This window comes from Myripristis murdjan, chromosome 16, assembly GCF_902150065.1.
Source record: "Myripristis murdjan chromosome 16, fMyrMur1.1, whole genome shotgun sequence".
NCBI lineage: Eukaryota > Metazoa > Chordata > Actinopteri > Holocentriformes > Holocentridae > Myripristis > Myripristis murdjan.
This window is the reverse complement of record NC_043995.1, coordinates 23934399-23951565: the sequence shown is the minus strand read 5'-3', so window position 1 is coordinate 23951565 and position 17167 is coordinate 23934399. Positions and strand designations below refer to the sequence as shown.

The following is a 17167-nucleotide window of genomic DNA, read 5'->3' as shown; positions in this document are numbered from 1 at the left end:
ACTGTACGAAAAACAGATGAGTTAAAATTAGAAATAATGAAAGAGGAGCTGAACTGACAAAGACCAGTTTGCCGCTGTTAAAGCAACGGGGCAGACAGATGCAGAGTTAGATTAGATGCTCGGCCTCTGATAAATTACAACAAAGCTCCAATATGTCGCTACTTTAATGAGAGCAAGATTATCTTTAGATTTGATTGAGATTCACTCAAAGATTTGTTTTCTGTCCTCAGACTCATTATAATAGGTTTGGCTGCAAATCAAGCAATTATGCTTGTTTTTGGACTCTGTGTGCTTCATTTAGCAATTTAAAACGGGAACTTTTGCAAAGGTTACATAGCGTGAATGTTGCTGTACGCAGGATATAATTATTTATAAAGGGGTGTTTTCTCACATCAGCCAGAGAACCACAAATTACGGTCTTACCCCATGTATGATGCTCATCCCGGTGGAGATCTTTCCCACGCTGCATTGCGGTACTGAAAGATGGCTTGCCCTAATTGGAGTTTCCACGTGTTGATGCAATCTTGGTTTTATTGATATATTATTTCATAGCTGCGTAATTACCGTGAGTCAAGAATATGTCACTCCTAATTACATGTGTTCCTTGATTACATCCTGCAAAATGAAAAGGACACTATTCGAAATACTGAATAGTGGGTATAGTAGGGCATATTGTGTCCTATGATTTCGAGGTATGGTAAACACCATTCACGTGAGGTTTATACAAATATGATTATATAGCTCCTTCAAAGAGTCCACATCATCAACGCCACTGATTTTTGAAAGCCCATAACCACATGAGAGACTCAGCCAAGACCTCAACAGAGAGGACTTGACTGTGGGCTCCGTCTGAAAAACAGAGCAGGGCCCAAGGCAAACCTGAACTCGCTCTGCTTCTCCGGCACATTGTGTACTTTGAAGACGACTCAGACACCCAGCGGAAGTTCTTGGCCTTTCTCCTCTCCAAGCAAGGCCTTCCTCCCCGTGGTGTTACGCCGGCCTCACAGCGCAAGGGCATCAGATTCAAGCGTCTGGCCTCCAGGTTGGCCAGAGAAACCAACACGGACGCAAGCCAAACACTGATGAGTATATTCCCCCTTTTCCTGTGGCTTTATTGAAGAGCCAAGACTTCATTCTTTAATAACTTTTAAATCACCAGATCACAGAAGACTGACTTGTGAACATTTCCAGTACAAACACCCAATTTGGGCAGTTCATCAAGGACCTTTTTCTTGGACTTTTTGTTTATTTTTCCTCGAAAGAAGAAAGTAAACGCTTCTCATTATGAGTTGCACCAGTCTCTGTGTTATCAGGACATTTCAGTCCATTTTTTGCCTTCATCACCCTGGGGTTGCATCCAGAGGAACATTTACTGCCACAAAGGGACTGTATTAGGATTCCCAGACATTTTATTATAAAACTATGTCTTTGACCTTTAAAGACACACACGGGAGACAGAGAGCAGGAAAAACAAATAACAAAGGATGATCTTTTCATTAATTTTACTGGTAAAATGAAGCTTTCTCATGTCCTATTAAAATATATAAAAAAGCATTCACAAGGATTCTGAGTTCATAGCCCAAAGGTATTTAGAGGAAGACTTCTGTTGTATTAGGAAGAGAGACAACAATAAATTATTTCAGCGTAATACTTTAATTCTGTCATTTCCTTTGGTGGAATTATTTATGAAAACAGAGACACAAACTGCACTGTATTCAAACTAGAGAATCCAATTTTAAATGTCTTGGCATTACGTGTAAACTGACCCCATAATTCTTTTGGTAATGTCACTTCCTTAAAGAGGACTCCTGAGGGTGTTTTCCCGGAGAAATTACAAGCACTGTTTTGAATTATCCCTTTGTAAACTCACTTGTGATGAGGAGAAACGTCCTCGTGGCAAACTGAGGGAATGACTCTCCATTGCAACATACTTGGTCCTTGTTTCTGCCTTCTGTCTTTACTTAATACAGTACATAAACATATATTTTTGTGCTTTTTTTACATAAAGCGCCATTCATACACTTAGACCCCCCAACTTCATCAACTCTGACATTCATACTACAACACTATCACATAGACACAATAAGTCTTTAAGGCACCTTGTGGTTTCATTTCATTCAGTCAGGTGGCGGCAACACGTGGCTACATAAGAAGTGCGACATCACATACTTCAGCTTCGTCACAAAGTATCAGAGCAAAGAATTTGAATTGTAGCACATAGCTGCTGACCTGTTTGCACTCTATTACATTGTATCTAACACATGTCCAAGTCTATTCGTCAGGCTTCGGGGACAGTGGGCCCACCTTAAAGTCTCTGTCATGGTCGGCCCCCAGAAAGTGGTTCCACTACAGCCTCACGTATGTTAGTAGTAATGCACTCTTCCAATAGTCCCTGTTCCTGTCCCCAGGATATCAGGCTGGCCATTCCTCCAGATCTCCCGTATGATACGCTCCCTCTCCTCCAGTCGCTGCGCGCGCTCCAGCTCCTCAGCTGAAGTAAACACGTTCACGCTCAGCGTCCCATCTGACTGGCTGTGGTGATTCTCAATGGGGATCTCAGTGCTGGTCAAAGGAACCGGCACCTCGACATCCTCCACTTCTTCATCCTCTTCGTCCTCGCTCTCCTCGTCCTCGTCGTCCTCGCTGATATCCTTTAAGCGTTTCTTCTCCGGTGTGGAGGAGGCGATGTGGGTGCGGGGTTTACAGGAGATGCGGATGACCAGAAGGCAGAGAGTCAGCACCAGGCCAAAACACACCCCGATCACAAAGTATAGGCCAAAGCTCTCTGGATTCGCTACAAGAGGAACAAACAGTGATATTAGATGGAGTTTAAATTGTTAAAATGCTGTGACAGTCACGTTTCACATTCCCCCATTGCATTATGTTTGTTGATTATATTTGTTGATCAGAGTTGAGCTCTGACTGACCTTTAATGTGTGCATATGCAGCGATGCTGTTGCTCAGGAGATCCATCTCTTTTTTCCTCACATCCATGGTGAATGATGACTTGGCTTTTCTTCACACCTAGAAAATTGCATAACATATGAAGTGTGTTGCTGAAGCCCAGTAATCATCTCATATGCTCAAGTGTGCCAAATCAAGACTGGGCACTTGGCACCCAACAACAGCACCTGCAGGTCCAGCAAGCCTCTACTCTCTGAATGTTTCCTAAAGTGTTTTATGACCATCCTGCCTCCAGTGTCACATTTTGTGCAGCTCTTACGTGCCAAACCCACTGACCATAGCACTTCTTCACAGGGTTTCGGGTTGGTGGGATGAGGCCTCCAACTGTCAAACAAAAGCTCTTCTGTGTCGTGTTTAAATACCGGCTTCAACCGGGATCATCATAACACTTCCAGCACATGGCACTCTGCCTATCCTGATCTGAACCATGACAGGCCTCTTTAAAGAGGTTAGAGGTCACATTTCCTGGTAGCCAGCAAGGACTCCTACCTGCATGATGAGACTACCACATCAACTGGTCAAACCCAGAGGAAAAGGAGAGCGGATTGTTTACTTATCTGTGTTGTCTGGACTTTGTGTCCCTGACATCCAGGCTCATCTAAAGTGACGCTAGTCTGAGTCCCTTCCTACTTGCTTCCTGTTAGTTTGTTTGACTCCATTGTGTTCTCAACCAGTCCTTTGCCTGGTCATGACTCCTTCCATTTCCAAGGAAGTCTTCCCCTGTGGCGCCACAAATTGGATGACATACAAGGACAGCCGGTTCTTTTTCCTTCCCAGTCTGTTTTTTGTTTTCAGTCAATTATCTATAGGCCAGCCCCTATGTTACCTCCATGCTGTCTCTCATCTGAGGAAAACATTAGTTGGATTTGCCTGCATGGCATGGAACATAGTTTTTTTTCTTCATTGCCTATGTTATCCCACCCCCACCCCCTTTTCCTGCTGACTCTGCTTTCCCTCTCCCCTGCTTTGCCATTGTTTTACCAATTACGTCTTTCCAGACGTGACTTGATGACATCACAGTGTTGCACATGGCTCAGGGATACATTGGCGTTGATATCAATGCCAATATGAGTCCCTCAAAGCCTTTAGTGTATAAGAATTAGTATTAGCACCAGTCTGCTTTCATGTTTAACATGTGCTTTGTGTTAGTGTGCAGAAAACACTTTGTTTAAATGTCAAAAGACAACTGATTCCAAGCCAGTCCCTTTCTAACCTGTGCGCACTGCTCTCCGGCTAAGCTGAACCACATGTCAACGTGCCTCCACATGAATCACATGGATGTCCTCAAATTGCATAAACCACACATTTATGTTTTCATTTACCTCAAAATTGAACCCACTGATAACGCCAGTCTCTGATTTCTATCACCATGTGAATACGTCTGTGATTTATGCAACATTTATCAAGCTTATTTGTTGATGCAGCATTCACCGAAGTTCAAGCATAATACCGCACACATGTAAACCACATGTCATAATGAATGAATGAACTAGCATGAGCTGACATTATCCTGTAAGGCAGTGGTGGATAGAAAGTAGACTAAGCAGTAGAGATAAGGTACAAATCTTACCACGAATTGAAGCCTGGAGAGAACTCCTTAGTCCCAGTTCATAGTGTGATGAGAAGCTGAGATTGATGCTGAATGATCAAGGCTCTCTCGCTTTCTCTTTATCTCTCTCCGACTTTGGATCAGTGCCTGTGATCTTTGGTCCTCGGGCTTAACAGTTCATTTGGCCACTCTGGGACAAGAGCAAACATACACACACACATACACACACGTACACACACAGACATACACACACATTCAGACGTCAGGCTACATTAGACCCAAACTCACTGAGGCAGTTGCAATGCAAACAATGACAGGCCTTTTGCTGTTGCCGCAGGATACACAAGCCAGCGAGAGACTAGAGGCAGGCTTTCAGCTTTGAGTAGTTCAACTGTGCTGTCTTGAATGCGTTCGAAGAATAGGTATTCTTTGAAACACAATGATAGCTTTTGCTGCACCAATGGGGAACAAGAGGGAGAAAGGCGGGTGACATTTCAACACACACTTTAATATAACAGCATATGAAGTTTTCTTGGCGTAGTCAAATAAATAGACCAAAGTCCACTCAACCACACCTCAAAGCAAAACAATACCCCCAAAGTACTACAACTACAGTCCCTTTCTTTCACCCAATAACACCATACATCTGTGTCTTGCTGAAAAGTAGTTACATGCCAGGTGGGGCTAGAGGGCTGTGAGAAATGCTGTGCTGTGAAGTTTTCTAACTTTTCCCCTGTTTAGGAAAAAGCTGCCCTGTCAGCTTGAGTTGGTTTAGTAGAGCCTCTGTGCTTTCCAGTGCAGATTTTGATCTTGCTGACTCTTGGCAGATCCTATGTACACTACAGTGCCCGACTGAGCGAGCGCTTGGGGGCTAGTGACAGAGCGGTCACTATGGCAACTGCTTTCCAGGCCACCCCCTCGGTCGGCATGGGAGCGAGACGATGGGCCTTTTGTTCCTGGTCGCCACTGTAGGGATGAATCAACGCACTGTCTTCCTGTTGAGCTTCCTTCCTTCCTTTAACGTTATGGACAAGGTCACCTCCTCCCTCCCGCAGCGCCTAATCCCTCCATGCTATTGGAATTATTCATCGCTATCCAAGCACAGCTAAAGAACACGGGCTTTCAATGAGATATTTTGTTTTTGTCTCAAGGGTAATAACGTGAAAGGCTCGGATGACTACAGTTTTTCTCCAAGCCAAGGTCAAAACTAATGATCGGACACCTAACGGGCCGTTTCTCACACTGGAATGTAGCAAACTTGAGCTTCGTCAGGACTCAGGCATTCGTTACTGGCGGTTAATGACAACTGGAGACTTGTTTAAAGCCTATCTAAACACTAATTATCCTGCCGTGTTGTTTTGTTGTGTTTTTGTTTTACCCCAAGGAGGAAATTATTAACAGACCCTCTACTATGTACAGTCCCATGACTCAACTTTCAGTCATTTTCTCCAAGTGACCCACTTTGCTTTCCTATTGCAGATGTTACCCTGAGAGAGGGATTTGAGTCATCATTTTGCCCAATCATATTTTGCTCAAAATTTGAGCTTCATGATAATTTGGTTGTTAAATATTTTGAATGAAAACAGCAGTCCTTCCATTAGGGGTAGTCACATAATGTAATAATAATAAAATTACTGATTTAAAAAGGCAGCATTATGGTTGGAGCAAAGCCAACCTCACAACGTTGTGATGGCTACATCCAGCCAGGCGCACTGATAAAAAACAAAGAAAGAAAACAAAATCTCTCACTGCGCTTCTGGCTACGTTGAGCGCACAAAAAATTGCTTTATGATAGGAACTGAAAATAACTTTAAAGAAGCATAAGTCAGGATGACAGATGTTAATGTGTGGCAGACCTACAGCGCGTTTCAACCAAAAATAATTCAGTATAATTTTCTGGAGATGTGTCATTTATGAATTATTGTACAAGCTTTCCCCTTGACAATGCCTGTCTTCTAGAAGGGAAAAAAAATGAGGAAGTCCACCAAAACTGGAATTAAGGGTAAGAGACAGCTGGAATGAACATTTCCAATGATCTGACAGCTTTTTCATGCAGAGTAAGTAAAACATGCCACAGCTGCACAGCATGTGTCTTCATGACAGTTCTGGGCTACCGTGACGTTAATGTTTAATCCTATTTTTTGTCTCTTGCTGGCTTATCATCTGCTCTTTCCTGACTTCATATCCTGAGGTCAAACAATCTGTCCAGACATCCTCTTCCTGCATCCTCACACTGTGCTGCCTGCTAAATAATCAATGAATCCATCCTGGCATGACTTAAATTGTCTTGGAAAAGGATATCTACATCTCTTTATATTAAATATTACCAGATAAACACAATGTCAACACAGTGTCAGCCCCACACAAGGCAATCCCACTGACAAATGATGGAGAGCAACAATCTCCAAGTTCATCCCAAGACCTGTCAGTCAATGATGATTTATTTATGTAAAACCAGAGCACAAACTGTGCTCCTCTTACTGATGCTAACATAAACACAGTACGGTGTCATCTGGCCTGAGAAGAGGTCGGATACTATTTCTGACTGAGTATTGTTTGCTTTGGTTTGGATGACGGAGCTGAGTGGAAGAAAAACCCCAAACTATCATGTTGTGTGATATTTCTGTTGTCATCCACTTGAAGAAGACCACAATGGCCCTTCCTTCCCACAAGGCTTGTCCCCTTCCGCGAGGACAGTCCAGGCCAACGCCTTGCTTCCAGTTAAGAGCAGCATTACATCCATTGTCTGAGATAGGCATGCTGTTGTTCATCAGTAAACAACAAAGGACGATTGAGCTGTCTTCTGCCTATGTAGACCATAATTGGATGATTTATCAACGGAGTGTTGACTGACAGGACTCCAAAGCAAAAGTTACCACTGTTTATTGTTGAACAGAAGCCCTTTTCCCCAGATACATCCAGTTCACCAATAATAAACGTTTCACAAACCATGCAACCGCAAAACTCCTCTTCCGCGATGAAGAAATCACAGTCATAACCCCTGAGTGGAATTTATTCAGGGAGTCAAGCCATATTTGAATTATAGAATGAAGATGAAAAAGTCAGATTCCACTAGGGAGCAAGTCGGCCTCATTTCCTCATTATAATGACACACGTTGAACCACAGAGGGAAAGAAATATTTTTGATACCTAGAATTTCTGCGCAGCCACAAGAATCCTTGGCACAATGGATGGTCCCTCTGTGGTTTGCCTCGGACGCGGCCTCTGAGAATCAAAGTAGCCAAATTTGATTTTAATCACATTTCAGGCTTTGGTGAGGGAGATCACAGAGGATGTCACTAAAACTGAGAAGAATTTATAGCATCTATCAACTTTGCCCTTAATAATGTTCATTAAAAAGTTCCTTCTTTGATTTTTTTTTGGCTTCGACTGGAGAAAAAAAAAAATCTGCCTGGCATCAAACAAACCAATCTTGGAAAATTATTCACTATTTTAAGCTTGTGGGGTTGATTCTAAAACTCAACATGTTCGCTTTGAATAAATATACTAAATTAGAACAAGGTCTGGGCAGAGTTATTCTGTTTTTCATGAAGAAATTCTTTCTTTGGCATTATGTCAGTAGCAAAATAAAAGGTTAATGGCTGTTCCCATGAAGAAATAAATAAATAAATAAAGACTTAAATGCTTGTAACTCTAAGGAATCAGAATCTCTATCACAGAAGTACGCTTAGGATGTCTTTCCAAGCTCCTCATATTAATTTGAAAGGGCTCCTTAAGCAGTTTACCATATACCTGTAATCAAGCCAGAGAGTGGTGTCCAAGGTATTCAGCCAACTGAGATTACCTGACCGCCAACTCAGCCTTTACAGAGGGTAAGAGAAAAAAAAATGATGGAACTTCAAGCTCTCCCCAAAACCACAGAGGTCCAAGCCGTTACTTTCCACTCGATAAACACGGACACATTGTCCAAAACCGACTTTTCTGTTCACGGTGTCTGTGAAAGCAATCACTGGGGCGCATAAGATGAAGGTAATTTCTCACGTAAAACACATCTAGCTTTGCTGCTGTCCACGAAGGCTGCAAAGGACATTTCTGGGGGAAGAAAGAGAGCATTTCTTCCTTGTTACTCTTGACATGAGATCTTATGCATCAAGCTGTGCTAACTGTTAGTGCTGTTTCCCCTTTTGTCAAAAGCTGCCGGAGTGTCTGACTGAGAGCAGGTTTGTTGCATTTGGGCACTGCTCAGACATGTGGTTGCCATCAGGGCACGGACACAGGGCATCAGGTGAAGTTGACCCCACAGCAGACCTGGTTCAAATGCTAGATGCTGATACTTTGGTTTGTTTTATTCACCTTCACTGCCAGATCAATGAGGTATGCTACTAACAATGCGATGAACTCCAGCAGTTCAAAACAAGAACATTTTTCTGTAGCTGTCATTTTCTCTGGCATTAAATTGTCCTTTTTTCCATAAACCCCACTCCTATGACACTCCACACAGGTATCAAGCATCTATTTCATATTTGTAACTAATATTTGACCGAGGAATGTACCAGAGGGAGTTGCCAGCTGCAAGAACAGCCTCAGTGAGTGCAAGGTTTAAACTTGCCCAACTTTTATTAAGTTTTCTCTTCAATACTTGACTGGAAGCAATTGCAGATCTAATCCTGCGCTGCTTAGGCAATATTTGAAATTTTTGTTCCATTAAGTGATCCAATCTTATCCAAATTCCTATTCTTGTGTATTTTTTAGGGTTTGATATCTATCTGAAATAGAGCTTTGTTTTTCATGTGTCGATGTGTGTTGGCTTTGAGCGTGCTCTTTATTTGACAGAGTCTCAATGAACAACAGGTTTAGTGCGCTGCTGCCTTCAAGGACAAAAACAACTCCATGAATATATACAAAACACTCAAAATCAAATCAGCCAGGCATTCTCGGCCAGCTATTATTTGGCTTTGGACTTTACACTTTTCAGAGAGGGGAGGGGTTATGATTTCAACATGAGTGGGTATGCCAGCTTGACGCCAGCTTGCCTCAAACAGAGCCTTCATGCTTTTAGGCGTATGTAACTGCAACCTTTGCTGAAACGAAACGGGTGTCCTTGTGTCATAAAAAGTGAGCCACAGTGCACTACTTGTCCTGTGAGGAGCATATTCTGTGGGCTATGGTAGGTAATGGGAGGGTAATGGAGATATGGGACTGAGCTCGGGGTAAGGGCAAGTGGTTAATAGTGCCCAGATGTGTTCCTGATGGGAGGCAGAGACAGGCTGCTTTAGTGTGTTAATCAAGAGAAGATATCCTATGCACCATCTTCACGCTGACTTTACCATACATATCACGCAGCATCTCTCTCAAGCAAATAAAAGGCTGCCCATGGCATTGGCAAACCAAATTGGAACCACAATTGCATGCATGTGTGGTGAGTGCATTTGTTGATAGTTTTATTTTTTAGCAATGTGTGGGCCTCCGTGCTGAAATTCATGTGTTGTTGCACGCGCATACATGTGTCTGAACATGCATGTCTGCGTGTTGACAGTTATTACTTTCGCCATGTGTGTCCCTGAAGGTTGATATTGATGTTGTGTTTGCGAATGTGTGAACTTTCTGCTGAGCAAACACGTGATTCTGTAAAACGCAGCGCGCCTCAGATGATCCTGGACTCCAGGCTCCAAAAATAGAGCCATGATCTCAGCCCTCTGATCGATCTGGGCCAGCCTCCAGCAGCCGGCCAGCACCACATACTGTAGTCATTACATGGACCCTACAGATTACACTATGACACAAAACACGTGTTTGCCCTCTCCATGGTTGGGCGGGTAGCATTAACCCCATCCCGCTGGCCAACGTGGTGCAGCTCCATCAAACATCTATGACAAACATGTTTGTGATGTTTGCGACAGATGTTTGTGATTGTTGCTACATGGAGGGGAGTTTTGGTGTGAGTGAAGGCTTTTTGGCATGTCAAACTCAATAGTGTAAATGTTTTATTGGCTTAGTTTTCAGCTCATTAAAGGGACATTATGCACTCTGTGCCGTCCACTGATCTCCACTGATGACCAATAAGACAAAACCTCACGCTCACCCACTGTTCCCTTGAATTATAGTGGCCTAATGGACAGAAACATTAGAAAGATTAAACACACTGTCACAGAAGCTAAAGCAGGAATCCAGAGATATATCACGCTGCTAAATTATGTAATAACAACACTGCTTTGTCATTTACTTTTCTGGCTTGCTTGTAGCTCCATTTTCTATGATTGAGCAGCCAACAATGCGAGTTGGTAGAGGGGATCGAGAGTGTGTTGAAACTGCAGTCAGCAGGGACTTATTGTTCTATAATTAACTGCAGGGTAGAAAGTGAGTTTTGAAAGCCAAAACTGTCAGCACCTGGTGAAGCAATCAGCCACTGGGATTGGTCTTATGGTGCAATAAAATACCCCACAAAAGTTGATTTGATACGACAAGGGTGTTTTTTGTTGTTGTTGCTGTTGTTTTGTTGATTGCTAACAACTCTTGGCCAATGTAATCAGTCATATCTTGACCGGACTTGGAGTATCTAGTCTTGCGTCTGTCCAGACCTGACTCAAATCCGGTTTGCCTGTGCTGTTTATTTTAAACTGCACAGAGTACCGGTCAGCTTCAGCCGAGCAGCTGTCAATCCCAGGAAGGTATAGCAAAACAATTATACCTTGGCAAAACTGTAGCTTATTTTATGTTTTAAGAACAATTGCGTGTGAATGAGTGTCCCTGTCTCTGTCTCTCTGTGTTTAAATGCATGTCTCTGACTGTGTGTATCCAAGACGGCACGGAGAGTAATCTTATGCAAAACCTTTGGACTTACCATGTCAAATGTCTCCCCAAGCCTAAACAGGGTGATGTCTGGTCCAGCAGGAATGTCTGCTAGAAAACAATAAGCCTTAAGGCCTATAAGACAGGACTGGTTGATGGGAGTTTTGCTAAACACAGCCTCAGAAACATATCATTCAGCAACCTCCTATTTCTCAGTAACTTAATGGTGTGTGAGGCTGTAGTTGCAGCTGACAGCACAAACTTTTTTTTTATCTTTTCAAAAAACTTGCATGTAGACCTGCAGTACTGAGAATTACACCAGCCACAAATAATGCTGAGTTTCATTTGAGTTATATTTTCTCAGGCTCCCATCGGTGTTAAGAGAATGGTGCAATACGATTTTTTACAGCTCCGTGGCTTAAGGAATCCCAAGGCATAAATTGATCATGATCAGCATTTTGCCTGCACACCTACTTGCATTTTCAACTGCTCAATGATAGAGTATGGTGATACATAAGCAATATGAATCTGAAGTCATTTTGTCCTCAAGTTAAAAAAAAAAAAATACATTACCACTTCACTAAATATTTCTTTTGGACCTTGTTCTAATTAGCTGGCTTGTTCATCTCCAATATGAAAAATGTGAGTTTATTATTTTTGTCAGTGACAGGCCACCATAACCTGTTCAGAGACCTGTTGATGTTCCTGGCAGGTTGGTTCTTTACTGACAGAGGTCAATAAGTCATGGATTATTTAATTCTCCTTAACTGCAAATACCCCTGTATTTTTCCTGTGGTCCAGGACAGTCTAAGTCAATGTTTTTGAAAGGGAAAAACTCTGTCCCAATGTATAATCTGGAAGGGCTGCTCCGTAGAGAGTCCACTGGGGAAGAGGGTAAAGTTGACTGGGTGAGCATCGAAGGGGATTTCTTGGGGATAAGGGTGCATTTTATGGTTCAGGACTGACAACATAGAATAAAACTCAATTATTGTCATTCTGCTAAATCAATCACCCATTCAGTGTCTGTGAAGCAGCTCCTGTTTCTAGTTTCTGGCTTAGGAGAGAGTTGCTCTTATTCATGAATATTTACTAGACTGGCCAAGGAAATAAAATTTATTGGAATTCTTAATTATTCCCCTTTGGGGGCTTCACACAGTGTGCATCATACTATTTCTCGCAATAATCTGTGTTTATTCCCTGCTGACTAAAAGGGACTCCTCTCCCCGGCCTCTCCCAGTTTTGTGTTGGCTGCAACATGCACGTCTGTACCTCCCCTGCAAAAAGACTGGTACCATGGGAGTTTAGACAAGCGTTTCAAGTCTGAGATTGGCCTCTGACCTCTGGGTATGTAGCGTGGGTTAACAACCATCCTTTGGACAGATAAGACAGGCCCACTGATAAACAATCAGTGGGATTTGGCAGAAAGGGAAGTTTGCCAGGTTGAATAGCTGGGAGAGGTCATATGCATGTCAGCTGTCACCAAACAGCCTTGAAGGGTTTAGTTAGCTAAGCTTTCACACTTATCCTACCATTTGGAAAGTTATCTGATTGACTTGAAGAGGCACAGCTTAAATGCTGCCGGCCCACTCAGATAATGAGTACGTTTACATGCACACCATATTCCGGTTCGGCTCAATATTCCGGTTAAGGTAACTGCGCCGCGGCAACTGGAATATTCCGTTTACATGTTACTTGGCATGCCCCCGTGTTTCGGCGTATTCCACTCTCTGACGTAATGCGACACTCAGCCGCGGGGGGCAGCAGTACGCGTATAGGCGTCTGGTCTGCCGGAAAAACAGACGAAGAAGTCTTCTTCCTTGTCTTATTCTTCTTTTTCTTCTTCTTCTGTCGCTAGTTCTATGTTTTCTCCCATCGATATACTCCGTGATATTTAAGTCTTTCATTAGCTGAAGGCAGACCGCAGTCTCCTGGCTCCTGCTGCTGTTCGCCATGCCGTTTGCCGCTTGCAGGTAACCATAGCAACGAAGACGCCACAGAAGTCCTTGTGAGTCGAGCATGCGCAGTCGTGACTGAATATTCCGGTTCGGGGAGTTTTCCGACTAAGGTGGTTACATGCCCCAATATTCCGGTTGGAACAGGAATATTCCAGGGGTCTTATTCGGAATTCTCTCCAACCGGAATATGACCTTAATCGGGTTCGGTGCGTGTTTACATGACACGTGCGCAACCGGAATATTGTGAATATTCCGGTTAATACAGGAATAAGGTCTGCATGTAAACGTGCTCAATGTTAATTAAAGGAGACCCTTGAGAGCAAATCTTCACCCTCGACCCCCCCTCCCTCCCTTTCCCCCAAAACACCCATTCCACAGCTCCTTCCCTCAGATAAGAGGTGCTAACCACAATAGTGCACTGCAGAGCTATGGGAGTTGAAACATCTGGTTAACTGGTTCATGGGTTTGCGTGTGTTTGAGTCAGAAAGAGAAGTCCAGCCACATGCATGATGAATAGTTCAAGCTTGTTTTGGAATAACCAGTGTAGGACTTCAGTATATTGTGTAATATCAGTTCCCTCTGATCATATTACGTCTGTTCACTTTATGAAAAGTGACAGGACGTTTGCTCTTATTGTGGCGGGGTGACAACTAATTAATCACCTCAAGGTTAGCCAACGTGCAGCTGCACAGGAAAGACATGCCCGGTTCATGCTGCCCTGTCTCAAACATAAGTGCTGCATCAGCTCCCCTTTGGCAATGGCTCAACACACACATGTTGCAAGCGCACATATTTAACAGGACAACACCATGGTGCACAGAAAAATTTTGTCAGGACATGGATTCAGTCCAAGTTGGATGCAAAAAAAAAAAAAAAAGAAAAAAGAAAAGAAAAAAGGAGCAATTTTTCAATTACTGCAAAAGTAAGCATCATCTTTTAAATGTTTCTTATCAAGGAGTGAGTCACCTTTTTCCAGGCTGACCATAACTCTTCCTCTCCACTGTCTGATTTATTCACAGTGTATTAAAATACTCATAACGGAAGCATGAGGTTAGTTCTATGAAAACAAGCACACAAGGAATCCAGATTTCATGTCAATGAAAACTTCAAGGGAAAAATTACTACCTCAAACTGCAGTTGTGGAGACCAGATATCGAAATTAACAGCACATGGATAACTCTGAGGAACTGACAAGTTCCCCCAAACACATGCATCCCAAAACAAGACTGCCTTGTCTTGCTGCACAGCATGAAAACTTCAGTCAGTGAAATGCGCTCTATTGAATCCACAGAAAAGTCATGCTGTAATGTCCTTCCATAGTAAAGTACAATGATATAAAAGCAGTAGCTTACTGAAGTTGCCATGGTGTTGCCCATACACTGATACAAACTGTCAAACTCACCAGTGTGTGATGTCAAGGCGTCCCTCCAGAGATGTTCATTCCATAGAGAGAGAGAGATTCAGCTGTAGTGCAAATGTCAAATCACCCCTTTCCTCTTTCCCTCCAAGTTTTGAAAATCTGAAAAGCAATCCTGACTCTTTCAGCTGATTCCCTCTTGGTGCTGTGGTCACGTCCTGAGGAGCGTGCGTTTCTGTGTGTGTACGGAGTCTGGGGAAGAGGTGGTAACTTCCTCCCAGAGTTGAAGACGGAGTGAGTAAGAGTTTTCTCTCTCCCAGCTCCAATCCACAAGAAGCAGGAAAGGCTGTCATACTATCCCCTTTTCAGATGGAAAAAAAGAGGAACAGCCTAAAATGGGCAGGCCTGGGGAAGAGGGGAGGGAGGAAGGGAGTGGTGGGAGGGGGAGTCTTCCCCTCGGTTGTTAAGGAAACAGGCAGAGAAAGCCAAGTCCAGACAAATTAGCTCACCAGGTTTTTCCATGTAGCGACCACTGTGACGACAAACTGCACAAACACGGAGCAACACTGGTGTCTAGCTGTGTTATGTTTCATAATAATCATTGATAGACACAGTGGAGATACTTTTTTCTTTTGCAAGTTGTAGACTTTTACTGCGTTACATTTCATTTTTCTTTTGTTTTGTGGAACATGGAGACTACTTATAAAATCCAAATCAGTTACTTAACTCACAAAAGACAATTTGTTATGGTGATAATTCAGAGATATGATAACAATGCAATACAAAGAGACAGGGCATGACATGACAGACAGTGCTCTGCATGACCACATCATTTACATATGCATCATTCAGTCACTTGGCAAATTCAGTATGATGAGCCTCTGAGTTAATTTTTATGTTGAAATGAAGTCATAACGGCATTCCTGCAACATCTGAAGCTGCAAAATAGTGCCCCTCCCATCATAACTACACAACAAAGAATATTTGCACATTGCCTTGTATTTTGGATTTGTGATCATTTATGTAATATGCTCCAAGCTGTTGCAAGTGATTTCTCAGGCATTTTCTTCCTCTAAAACTACATGGTGCAGCTGTAAAGATGAGGGTTTCTGGAGAAAGCAACCCCACACAAAACACAGTAAACATGTAATCACAATAATATGTCAACTCCCTAACTGGCTTGCTGAAGGAACTTACTAATTGCTAACAGTCGTGAGCTGCACTAAAAAAAAAAACAAAACAAAAAACAAACAAAAAAAAACAACAACACATGAACCTCTATTGTGATAAATTAATTAACCTTCACATGAAATTGCATTGATGCTTGACCACATAACTAGGGCAACACCGCTGATCGTGTTGGGGGGGCTTTCTCACATGGCATGTTCATGTTCGCAGCGCACACTCTGAGCTTGCGCTTGTCATATTTTGCAACCAACCAGTTTCACTGCCAGGGTTTCCTCAACTCCAAAAGCCCTCTGCCTCCCAAACAGGCCAACAGCTGTAAGTCCTCTGAGCCACCAAGTTAAGCCTTGACCAAGTTTGATTGAAGCCATATGCATCAGAGGGCACGGGGACATTTTTTGTGTCAATTTTGCACCCAGTTGTCATGGGAAAATGGGAGAGAAAAGCTGAGAGCCACGAAATGAAGAATTTGCTTTATTCCTCCGAAGGGGTCAGTGTCAGAGCAGAGCTGTTATTGTGCTACACCCTGCTGGGACTGGAAAGAACTTCTTGGTCCCTAGCCCACATATTTCACTCATTAACCTGCTCACTAGAGGCACAAGCTGAATACCCATGAAGGACTATAAAATCTTCTGCTGATGGACTTCAGTTGGAATCTACATAGCGTATTCAACCCACTGGGATTTCAGGCTCATCGCTCCAATTCCAACATCCTTCTTCTCTCTGTTTCCCATGTTTTTTGCTGTTGCTGTTTTTTTTTTGTTTTTCCCCGGCCACTAATAAAAAAAAAAAGTTGGATGCAAACGATAGAAGAGAGGAAGGCGGCATCTATCCAGTATCTTCCCCTATCGCTGTCAGCTCAATCAGTGAAGAGGAGTCAAGGCGATGGGGCTTGGAACAGGGGTTCGGGGAAGGCAGACTCCCCATATTCAGTGCCAGTACTTGAACGTTTCTCTGGGCTCACTGGGCGAGTTGTATCAATGATTGCATTCCTGCCTGGATCTCCTCATGGCTGGCAGATGTCCACCTGTCCCTTGGGTTGATTTATGCTCCAGCAGTGGGTTGGTCTTAAGGAGGGTGGAGAGCTTGGGGGTAGAAGTAGCTGCAGAGATAGAGAGAAAGAGTAAGTGAACAGGGAGATAAAGAGGGTGAGAATGAAACTGAGGCAGGGGTCTAATTGCAGGTCTAATTGCATAGCACTTATGGCTGTCAAGGCAGACTTATAGCAAGCTCAAGTACCCAATGCAGCTCCTTAAATACTCACTGATAAGCAAACCTCAGACTGCCACATGCTGCTGAGAGTCAAGGTAATGCACATATATCATAATAAGCTGTTTTGCAGCAGGAAGCAGTAAGGTTTCATGACTGTGGTTTTCATGAGCCGGTGGAGTGCAGGTGGGAAAGGAT

The 17167-nt window shown here is 43.1% G+C and overlaps 1 protein-coding gene across 2 annotated transcripts; it reads right to left on the bottom strand.

Annotated features, from left to right (window-relative positions):
- Positions 1-1293: 1293 nt before the first annotated feature.
- Positions 1294-14887, bottom strand: eva1ba (eva-1 homolog Ba (C. elegans)). Of its 2 annotated transcripts, none has more exons than XM_030072811.1 (4): positions 14621-14887; positions 4535-4703; positions 2928-3024; positions 1294-2794 (listed from the first exon to the last, which is right to left on the bottom strand). In XM_030072811.1, exons 3-4 carry the CDS (start codon positions 2992-2994, stop codon positions 2364-2366), a joined length of 498 nt encoding a protein of 165 aa, XP_029928671.1. In that variant the 5' UTR covers positions 2995-3024; positions 4535-4703; positions 14621-14887; the 3' UTR covers positions 1294-2363. The 2 variants fall into 2 exon arrangements, with proteins under 2 accessions (XP_029928671.1, XP_029928672.1); XM_030072812.1 differs by lacking the exon at positions 14621-14887 and adding an exon at positions 7664-7723.
- Between the last annotated feature and the right edge of the window lie 2280 nt (positions 14888-17167).